This window comes from Falco punctatus (assembly GCF_963210335.1).
Source record: "Falco punctatus genome assembly, chromosome: 1".
NCBI classification, from domain to species: Eukaryota; Metazoa; Chordata; class Aves; order Falconiformes; family Falconidae; genus Falco; species Falco punctatus.
This window is the reverse complement of record NC_137580.1, coordinates 120674638-120685739: the sequence shown is the minus strand read 5'-3', so window position 1 is coordinate 120685739 and position 11102 is coordinate 120674638. Positions and strand designations below refer to the sequence as shown.

Sequence of the window (11102 nt, the reverse complement as noted above, 5' to 3'; positions counted from 1 at the left end):
TATTAGATGCGCCTGGCACCTTTTGCTGTCTTCAGAGCACTTTATAATATTACAAACTGTAAACAGGTAGGGGTGACTTCCCCCACCCTGAAAAGCACTGACATTGTGGGTGGAACAGGACAACAAAGCACACACCAAGGTTTGGGCACCTTACCCACCTCCAAGCACTTTGGCCCGCTTAATACGATTGGAATTTCACCAGCCGGAGAAAAACACAAAAGGTTTAATTGCTTAGTGTGGTTATGCAGAAGACATCAGTTTTACCTTTCCAAAACACTTCTCCTATATCTCAGTGGAACAGTTTTTCCTGTGGATTTACAAGGATGCAATGTGCGCCCCCGCCAAGCCAGGGCTGTCAGATGGGGCTGTTCAGTTCTCCAAGCTGGGAACTGGGAAATGATATCTCGAAGAAAGAAGGGACTCAGAAATTACCCACATTTTAGTCAAGCTGACGTAGTTTTTGTTTAAGACAGGACAAATGCATACAGATTAAGGATCAAAAACGAAGCTCTGGAAACTCCCTCCGTAGCAAGTGGGATTCTTTTCTGTGGTCAGGTATTATAACTCCAAGGAATTTCTTGGCTATTACAGAAAATGATAAATTCTGACCCCACTGGAGGTAACAGGAGTTTTGCTGTTGACTTCAGTGGGATTTGACCAGGATTTTAGCTGTACACTTTGCATTATGTGCAAACAGGTTCTTCAAAGGACAGCTCTTGACCTTGAAATTTTTGCATTATGGCAGTCATTTCTCCCAACTCTAGATTCATCTTTCTCCGTTGTGTCCGCATTTTTTTCTGCTGTTCAACAGTTGCTATTCATCCAAATTCTTATTACTATGCAAATTTCAACATCTTATTTCTAATCTGTTCAAATCTCCTACCATTCTGAACAGTGCTGAAATTATGTTCTGCTTAGAGGCTTTCAAATGACAGTGCTTGTAAAAATTTCTCTGTCTTATCTGTGACAAATGTCTAAAATGATGGCATGTACAGCAGAATTAGAGACAGCTACATTCTCTTACCAGCAGAAGGTAACCCCTAGCAGACAGGGTAAATGAAAGCACTTTTTTTTTTTTTTTTTTTTTTTTTTTTTTTTTGATAAGCACCGGGAGGCAGCTGCGAGTACAGGTGCAGAGGTGCAGGTAGAGAGAGAGTCCTTGTATCTGCAATACGCTGTATCTAAGAATATCTGAATTTAATTCCAAGGCGTATATCCTGACCACGCACACTGGGAAAGACAATTCTACACTCTCTCGTTTTTCCATTCATCTCACGCTGAGATCTCTCTCAATTCAGCACATTTATGTTCGTTTTACAGGCGTTTAGGGACACCATTTTCCCATCTTTCACAGATGTTCCCACACAGAGCTTCCCAAACCTGCCAGAATAGGTACTGCTGCAAAAAAAAAAACAAAACCCAGACGTGAGGAAATATCCTTCTGCTGGGATTTTTGCTTTGGGGCTGTAGCTAGCTCAGGTGAGATGGATGGAGCCCAGGCTGTATGGACTGTAACCTTCAGGGAGCCAGGCAGAGGGACAGTCAGTGGTGAGCCAGGCCAGCTGCTTGCTGTCACATTGCCAAAAAGCTCAGGGAAAGGAGTTATCCTTGACAACCTGGTCTTCTTAAGTTGTGGAGAGTCTTTGCAAGTCGTGGAGCATCTTTGCAAAGCCACGCTACAGGTCTGGACACCACCACCTCGCTGGAAACCAATGACAATTTGCTGCCTCCTACTGAACAGCTTGGAAAATCCCAGGTATTGCTACACTGGAAAATCCTGCTCTTGTCCCAGCTGACAGGTGTGTACCTGACTGGGACTTGTGATGTGCCGGATTCCTCTCACCCAGGGAGGCAGGGCAGGGGCTGGAGTACGGTGGCTGGAACATGTAGCTGTCATTCGGCAACGAGTGTGTGCGCCCCACCGAAGGCTTCCTCACGCTCAGCAAGTCTTTGCTGGGAGACAAGGTCAGTGTGTCATCTTTGGAGCGGAGATCAGCCTATGGGGAAAAAACCAGTGAGGAAGGGAGACAGGATGGGGTGGGAAGAGGAGAAGTGCCCAGAAACGCTAGCGACAGCCATTGCAATCAGTATGGCACGATGGGCATGCACATCGTCAGTATGTACAAGTTGCACGAATGGATCTACCAGGAAGCTATACCCCTCCTTTTGTATTGTCAATAAATTGTCACACGGAATGAACCACAGAAACAGAGGAAGCAACACTAGTAATAAACCATGACTATTTCAGGGATATGCAAAGAAGGCATCATGCCTCAAGGCCAGCAAATGTCACATGCTTTGCATAACTTTGATCCTCTGCAATAACAGGAAAGCTCTCTCTATGTGCCCTCACCAGCAAGTCAGACTTTTGCAAAGGTGAGTGAAAGAAAAGAAAAAAAACCCAAACCCAAACCCCAAAACAAATACAAAAGCTAGTTTATGGAAAATATTCTCTATTCTGGCTCCCAGCACAATTTTAGTGGTTTTTCTTCTCATATAATGAATAACTAAACTCATTTTATTGAAAGGAATATCTAAACCTACTGCTTCAGGGTTAAAGCCATTCTCTAATTAGAGGGGATGTGATGCAAGTGAGGGAGTTTTTACAGCCAAAGAGTCTCTTGGAATGGGCAGCACCAGAGGCAACATCCAACGAAGTGGATTCACGTATGATTTCATAAGGAAATATCTCCATCCCAGAAATGTTCTCGGGTGTTATTGTGCTGGACGACATTAACAAAAATGGAAGCAAAGTCAACTTCCCTGGATATTTCTAACGAAACAACTCTTTCATCTTTAAAAGGTCTCCACTGAAACCCACAGAAATAAGATGTGACACTGCAGTCTGGTACAGTATATTGCTGATCATTTTTGGAAAACTTTACATCTTATTTTCTGACAAATCTTCCCTTCACTCAGTGCATTACAGGTTTTCTGAAATCAACACTGAATTGTTTTTTTTTCCCAATTTTATCCTTCAGTCATAAACCCAAAATTTCATTATGGCATTTCGTTTGCATAAGAAACATGATGAGATTAAAAGGAATTTACAAAAAGAAAAAAAAATGAGGAAAAAAGAAGAAAATGAAAAAAAAAAGAAGGAAGACCACTGTTGTAAATTTAATGAGGGAAACGGATCTGCACTGTCATGCAGCATTAGTTTCAGTCCTTGGGAACCTGCCGATTTGGATACAGCCTGGATACAGCCAAGATAAGAGACTGCAGGCTCCCGATATAGCTCAGGGAAGGAGAGCGAGACCTGTGCTGGTAAAGCTCAGACCTGGGTTTTGGGAACCTCTCTGTTCCTCCCTGCCTTCCCCTTCCGAGCAGTATGTTGATGCTATTTAGCTTTCACGTTATTTCACTTAAATCAGTAAAGATGGCCTGAAATCTGAGATTTCAAATTCAAAACCAGTTGGATCCAAACATTTGGATTCGAGACTCTCTCCAAACCCAACCTTGAATGAACCTTTGGGTTCATTGACAGGATCCAACACCACAGCGGGCTCATTTCCACTCTCGGATTATCCCGGGGGAAATCTCGTGAGTGAACTTCATGAAACCCATGTGAAATGGCTGCAAAACCATCTTCCCAGTCCAGCTCACAAACAGAGCAGTGGGAGCACATGACGTTTCGGTTCACTGGTAGTTTTGAAAAACATGTTGGTTTGGCTTGACTGAAAATCAAATCTGCATTTTCCATGAACCAATAATAATAATAATAATAATAATAATAATAATAATAATAATAATAAAATAATCCCAACCCAAATCTATTTTGAGTCAAACAAAACATTTCAAAGCTGTGCCTAAACGAAGTGTAAAAATATTGCATTTAGAAAAGATTTCAATGAACGCTTGCAGTTTTTCAGAAGTTTTGAAAACCTTTTTGACCAAAACACTCTGTTGGTGTTGACACAAATTCACAAACCACTTTGTTCAACCTGGCTTGTTTTTTGGTTGTTTTTTTTTGGTTTTTTTTTTGTTTGTTTGGAGAAAAAAACATCTTTCTTGGCTATACCCTTGAGACTTTGCTGCACTGTCAAATGGGTTTGTCTAATCTGATTCAAAACTGTAAGGGCTCTCTCCTCAGCCCACCTCTTCAGACTAACTAATTTTGAAAAAAAAAGTCCCACAGAAAATGTTAAATGTAGTTTACAAAATCTTTTGCACGTGATGCCATGAAGCATGATGGGAAATATTGTCACGGTTTAAGAGATGTTTCCCAAATAAGTGCTAATTAGGATGGCAGTCGACTAGAATGGCAGAAAATTTATCAACAACACAAACATCCAAAGGCAGGTACATGAACAACAACAAAGAAAACAAGAATGATCCAAAAATGTTGGAAAAGGAGTTATGTCTGTTGTACAGCAGAAAAAAAGCACTTGACCGCTACACAGCTAAAAATGTCTAATGTTTCAAAGAGTAGATGGTTAAGGCAGGGTTCAAAATACTGGTTATTTAATTCAAAAAGACACAAAATGGTCCTTTTTTTTTTTTTTTTTTTCCCCAGCAGCATGACTGCTAGTAAGAATTCACAAAACAAGCAGCATCTCGGAGTCATCCCCATCTGATATTTGTAAAATAAACAGTCTGGCACCAATCATGCAAAAAGCCTTGTGGTGCCTGTGTTCATCAAGACAAAAATCCATTACAAACCAAAGGGTTGTAGATGACCCCTCAGCAGAGGACACGAGTCATTAGCTCATGGGTGTCTCTTCCACGCAGCATCACTGATTTGTTTCAGATGGGGAGGAAATTTTGACCTTGACACTTTCCAAAGCATTTTTTTTTTACTCTTTATTTCACTTGCAGCAAACACGATGTTTTTACATAAGGCACCAAAGGAAAAATAGAAATAACTACTTGTTCCTCGCAAGGAGCCAAGTTTGTGGACAACAAACAACCCAGGACCTAATGGCATTAAGGACAACGTCCTGTTCAGGGGAAAGGTTGGTGCTATTTGGAAATGGGCTTGAACTGAAAATGCCATTAGGCAGGTGTAGAGAGGTGGAAGCAGTATTTCGAACCCTGTAAACATCAGACTATACAGCGACCAGTGTATGTACATTGCTTTCCAGAGCATTAAGTAAGTGTGTGTTAGTATCATCAGGAAAAGAGTCATCCGTCAGAGCTAAGGACCAGGACTTTTCAGAGAGAATATCTGACGTCAGAGACAGAGCCTCCATCTCAGCTAGAGGGATCTAAAGGGAGAGATGATTAAACATAAGAAACCAGGACACAAATCTTTTGGAAAAGAGAAAAAAAAAAAAAAAAGTATCATCATCTAAATACTTCTAGACACTAAAGCAATATCCCTGCAGTGGGAGACGCTACATCATGCACATTGTTACCAGGGACAGAACGTTACAAGAAATGAAATATAACAAAGAAATGAAAAAAAAGAGTGGGACATCCATACTTAAATGTTTACCAGTCACCTGGGAGGGAGTTTAAAACTATGCCCTAATGCTAGCCTTGCATTTTGCTGTTCTCCTGTCTAGATGAAGACGCAAAAGTAACATTACTTTCATACCAGAGATATTTATCCTCTTGGCTATGATCAAATACAAGAGGCTTCAAGACCTTCTGACTTCTCTGGAGTTGCTCCTACCCAACAGCCATGCTGGTCTCTTGGTCTCTAAGCTAATCTGGTTGAGTCTGCAAAGATTCCCCAACACCAAAACCATTTTGCAGGTGGGGTACGGTGCGTGCCTTTCCCTGTGCTCTGGGGAGGGCACAGGGACGTGTGTGTCGTCGTTGTCATCGTCCCCCCCCTCTGAGAGCCAGCTGGGGCTATAGTTAGCTTCCCAATGGCTAACCGGGGACAGGGAGAAACTTAAGGCTTGATTTCCATCAGCAAATGCCTTCTTGGTGCCTTCAGTGCGTTTTGGACTGCTAAAGAGCCTCCAGTGCCTGGGTAAACACCAAAAACCGTCCTACTAAAAGAACTGCCTATGTCCTCCAGCCCCCAAATGCCCCCCCAGCTCCAACAGCCGCCTCTGGCTCTGAGCAAAGTCAGCTGGGAGTAGGTGCTGCACTGCTGCACCGATGCCGTACCCACACGTCTTGCACAAACACATCCCTGCTGAAGGCATTCAAGTAATTGATAAAAATCTTTATCAAAATATTGATGAAGCTCTCTCCCTAGACACAGAGGACTTTTTATCAGAAATGTGAAATGTTGCTTCAGGTTTTGGAGAGAAAGGGGGGAAAAGGGGACTGTAGCATCTCCCCCAGAGCAGCATCCCTGCTGCCAGCCACTGCAGGGAGTGATGTTTGCCCTGACGTACAGGCTCAGACGTCCCCAAATCCCCACCCTGGGTCTAAGGCTGCTGCCCATGGCACTGGGGACAGCATTTCAGCAGGTAACCTACAGACTGGGCTCAGGCTTGCAGGGGCTGCCTGGTCTGCATGAGTCCCAGGTGCTTCCTTTTTATTTCTCACCATGCATTTTTTTTCCTATCCTCTATGCCTGAAAAGTCTTTCAACAGCAATATATCATCCAAGAGAAACCACAGAGGCCCAGATCTGCTGCATTTAAGATGTCAAAGGGCTGGATTTTCTCACTCTTAGAAATGGCATCAGTAGGTTGAAATAAACCCAGTGATGAGTGAACCATGAGAGGCTGAAAACTTCAGCTGAGATAAGTAAGAGGGTTGGGCTCTTCTCATCTAACCTTGGGTTTGCTATCTCCTCTAACACAGCCATCTGTTGGCAATGGATGAAAGAGACGCTTTGGAGCCGCTCCTGATTTCATAAGGAGGCTCCCTGAAAAGGATAGCTGCAAAGGCTGCCAGCACCGGACGGTGATCCCTAACCGGGATCCACGGACGGGAGCCCAAGGGAAAGGCTGTGCGGGAGCTGCTGGTGTCCGGCAGCCTGATGGAGCTGCTCTGCCGGGAGCTGCTGCTCATCAGGTTGCTTTCAGCAAGTCCCAGCGCTGCTCGAAATTCCTGACTCACCTAAGAACATGATGAATAGTGTGAACAGAAAAGCCAAAATGTAAACAAAACATCACCCCCTGCCCCCTCCTTCAGCCTCCCCTCTCCCAAAATGGAGTTTGAAGCTGTCAAAATGTTTTGTTGGAAAGATTCAATGGATTTATATGGGTTTTAATTAGGGGGAGGAGAGTAACTTAAAAGAAAAAGCCATTGCGAACTGGAATGCTATATTTTTTCATTACAAAAATGTCAAAACAACAGGGGTTTTTTTTGCCGCAGCAGCACTTTCTGGTGAAAAATGTAGTGACAAAAAATTTCCAACCAGCTCTCGCTGAGTTTCGCACTGACCCTCTGCCTTCCCCGCCAAAGCTACCGTCTCTTTTACACTGGCAATTCTTAGAGGCAACCGCTTCCTATAGCTTAATAGACCTCAATCTGGAAAGCGATACGCAGCAATCAGAGGGAGACATGTTATCCTGCTATATAAAGATCTGCAGTAGGATTTCATTTTACCTAAGCTTTTTCCTTTCCTCTAATGAACCACTGAGTTGGATAATTTAGAGTGTCAGTGAGCTCATAAATAAGCACACTGATTTAACAAGAAAACTTCTGCTATTTTTAGCCAGAAAAGGAAAAAGAGTAGATCAAGAAATATGGAATTTGCTCAATTCCAACTGCAGGAAAAAAGTAGGTAGGCTTGAGTTATTATTATGGTCACTGCTATGTTTTAGGGAAAATATTTGCTCTAAAGAATTGCACGCTTGAGAAAGTAGGTATTTCATTCTAAGAAGTAAATGAACTAATTTCAAACAAGTATTACAGACCCTGTTCGAGAAAGCACTGGAGCACACGATTACTTAAGTACATCATTAAGAGCTGTCTTGCCTTCCAAATTCAGTTTGGATCAGAGATGAGGATCTAGTTTACAATGACCCACTTGCAAGAAGCCTCTTTACGAAAATAATTTGAAACTGGATTTTCATGCAGTGTAAGTAGGCACAAATATAGAGATCATTTTATGATCCCCACCGGCTCAGGCTCTGCTCTGGGAAAACCTCCAGGCTCTGCAGATGCATCCTGACATTGCCATGGAGCCCTGGTTAGGAGCAAGAAGCCAAACACTAGAACCCCACTGAAGGATGGAGACAGGATTTTGTACATTTTCCCTACAAGACTCACGAACAGTAAATCCCAATGAAAAAATTCTGTGTTGAAGAGGGAAACTCGGAGCCTGTGCTCTTCCTCTTGCATTGATATACAACATCATAAACCAAGATATTATCTCAGCGCCCACAGAAAAAGCCCAAATGACTTATGCTTCAAAATCCCTGCGATACGTTACATAAAGAACTTTAACTCTCAATTAAAGGTCTCAGTCAAACTGAGTTTGGATGGAGACTGTGCAGGAAATTAGGAATATTAACCTGGTTCTCAGAGTTGTAATATTCGGGAGCTGGGAGGGCATAATGATGGCACACAGAGCCTGAAAGGTTGTCCATCAGCTTCAGCTCTCCTTCCAGAGATTCCTGGATCAGCAGTGATATGGTATCAAACAAGTGCCTTTCCTAGGAGGGGTGGTGTGTAGCATGCAGAAGGAGAGAGCAAGCCAAAAAGAGAGAGAAAAAGGCGAGGGACAGAGACAGAGAGAGAAGAAGGGACAAAAAAAAAAAAAAAAAAAAAAAAAAGGATGGTGCATAAACCCAATGAACAAAAGGGGGAAAGAACAGATTGGGGGGGGGTGGTCAGGGGGAGACAGAAACGTTAAGGGAGAATAGCAGTAACAGAAACAACGGGACAGGAGAGGTGAGGCAGGAGAGGAGAGAGAACAGTGCAGTAATATCACGGTGAGCAGTGACAGCTTTCTCAGACATTAATAATGTATGGGGCTGTCCCCGGCTGTCCCAGCACCGCGGCTGCCCCCACTCCGGGGACAATTCACCCTCAGCAAACATGGCCAGTCGCTCCTGGCACCTGAGATGTATCCCGGGGCCGCTATAGCAGCATCTTGGTACTTGGTGCTATGAACTTCTGTAGGATGCTACTGCTGTCAGGTTTCTATACCCATTGTTCACATTTTTGAGCAAGTGGACCTAATACTTGACACCTAAATCCACATCCAGAGGGCACATCAATTACAAGAACCTGACTTGAAGAGAAGCTGAGCATCCTGTGCATGAAAGCTGCAGGTGACCAGGACGGACACACATCAGGTCACTAATTCATGTGCCAGACATGGGTTGAGGTGCCCCAGTTGTCCTGGCCAACTTCAAACCAGCTGGCCAGAGCACAGACAACTGGAAGTTATACAGAACAGGGTCTGGCTTTTGCAGGCACCGTGGGAGCAATTTAAGGCTTGCACCTTTCATGTAGGGAATGCCTGCTACGTACGATGAAATGAGGACCATCATTACAGTCAAACAGCACACAGTGCAAAAATCCTGGGGAATAGGCAAGCAGAAGAGCATGCTGACCACATGTCCTGGCGGGGTCATGTCCTGGGAATTGTATTCCTCTGCTATCATGCTCAAATATCAGATTGGTCCTGAAGATTTTGGCTGGGAGAAAAAATAGAAGAAAATCTCCTGGAGGTTTTTGAGGCTTCTGTTTGAGTGAAAGAGCAAGAAACACGCTCTGGAGGTTGTGACTAGAATAAGCCCTTTCAAGGCCACCTTCGGAGAGGGCAGGTTTGACAGACTGAAGAGCTGAGGGTTTCCCTCCCTGATGTGCCTGGCAGTTTTGCAGTTTCTCTTTTTGCCAGTGTGAGTATTGATGCAGGGCGATAGCGCTGAGGACGGTTTGCCAGTGCTCTGTGTAACATGTACAACAGTTGGGACATGGTGTTTCTTCTTAGAGGACGTAGTAGATCTGGATTTCCCCATATTGCCCTGAACTCCTTTTTCCTGCGCCAAGGAGCAGCTTTGGACTCCATCTGAGACATCAGTGATTCCTAATGGCACCAGAAATTTCCAGTAGCTTAGGAACTGAAACAAAGCTTGAGCAGGGATTTACTTTTTTTCACCCTTGGACTAAAGATCATAAATGAGTTTTTCATGCATTAGAATACTCATTAGTCCACCTCAGGCAGAGGCCAAGATATGCTGTTGTGAAATCATGATGTAATAAAAGCTAATGAGGTCTGTGTAGAGTTTAACCCAATTTGCAATCAGCTAAGACTAAAAAAAGACTGGACGATTTTTCTTGTATAATTCCAGTTCAGTTCCCTCCCAAAGGACCTGTCTGGATCTTGACCTTACCTCTCATTCCTCAAACTGAGTCTTCATCCAGAAACTGTGCTTTAGAGAGACTTACTGCAACCCAGAGCAGCTACCACATTGCAGCCCTGCTCCTGCTGGTGGGAGTTCTGCCACCAGTGCTGGTGGGCTCAGGTTTGAGCCCCCTCTGGATTATTCCATTGTTAAATCTTTTCTCACAAGCTTGGCTGTGGGGATGGAGTTTGAATTGAGTTTACATAAACCGAATTTAATACTTAAGCAAAGATTAGCCAAGTTTTATTTCTCTTTTAATGTTGTGGTTCATGGTCTGCTTGCTATGCTGGTTTTGGCTGGGATAGAGTTAATTTTCTTCACACTAGCTGGTATGGGGCTACGTTTCGGATTTGTGCTGAAAACAGCTTTGATAACACAGGGATGTTTTCATCGCTGCTGAGCAGCGCTTACACAGAGCCAAGGCCCCTTCTGCTCCCCACACCACCCACCAGTGAGCAGGCTGGGGGGCACCAGGAGCTGGGAGGGGACATGGCCGGGACAGCTGACCCCAGCTGAGCCAAGGGATATCCCAGCCAACACGGCATCATGCTCAGCATATAAAGCTGGGGGAAGGAGAAGGAAAGGGGGGGACATTTGTCTTCACAAGTCCCCGTTGGGCGTGAAGGAGCCCTGCTGTCCTGGGGGTGGTTGAGCCCCTGCCTGCCCGTGGGATGTGGCGAAGGAATTCCTTGCTTTACTTTGCTTTCCATGTGTGGCTTTTTCTTTACCTATTAAACTATCTTTATCTCAACCCATGAGTTTTCTCACTTTTACCCTTCTGATTCTCTACCCCGTCCCACTGGGGGGGGAGTGAGTGAGTGGCTGTGTGGGGCTGAGCTGCCAGCTGGGGTTAGACCACCACAGTCCCTTTTGGTGCCCAGCGTGGGGC

General features: G+C 44.2%; 1 protein-coding gene across 24 annotated transcripts in view; it reads right to left on the bottom strand.

Annotated features, from left to right (window-relative positions):
• CACNA1G (calcium voltage-gated channel subunit alpha1 G) overlaps window positions 1-11102 on the bottom strand; it is a 155690-nt gene that overhangs the window by 11305 nt on the left and 133283 nt on the right. For 15 of the 24 annotated variants that reach the window (XR_013928504.1, XR_013928505.1, XR_013928506.1 and 12 more), the window contains 3 exons: window positions 8372-8512; window positions 5073-5207; window positions 1808-1997 (listed from right to left, as the gene is read on the bottom strand). Coding sequence is in view for 21 of the 24 variants with exons in the window: in XM_080389608.1 (XP_080245734.1) it covers window positions 1808-1997; window positions 5073-5207; window positions 8372-8512 (466 nt within the window). In the remaining 3 variants the exon portion in view is untranslated. The remainder of the gene's footprint in view (window positions 1-1807; window positions 1998-5072; window positions 5208-8371; window positions 8513-11102) is intronic. The other 9 variants (XM_080389617.1, XM_080389618.1, XM_080389621.1 and 6 more) reach the window with 5 other exon arrangements.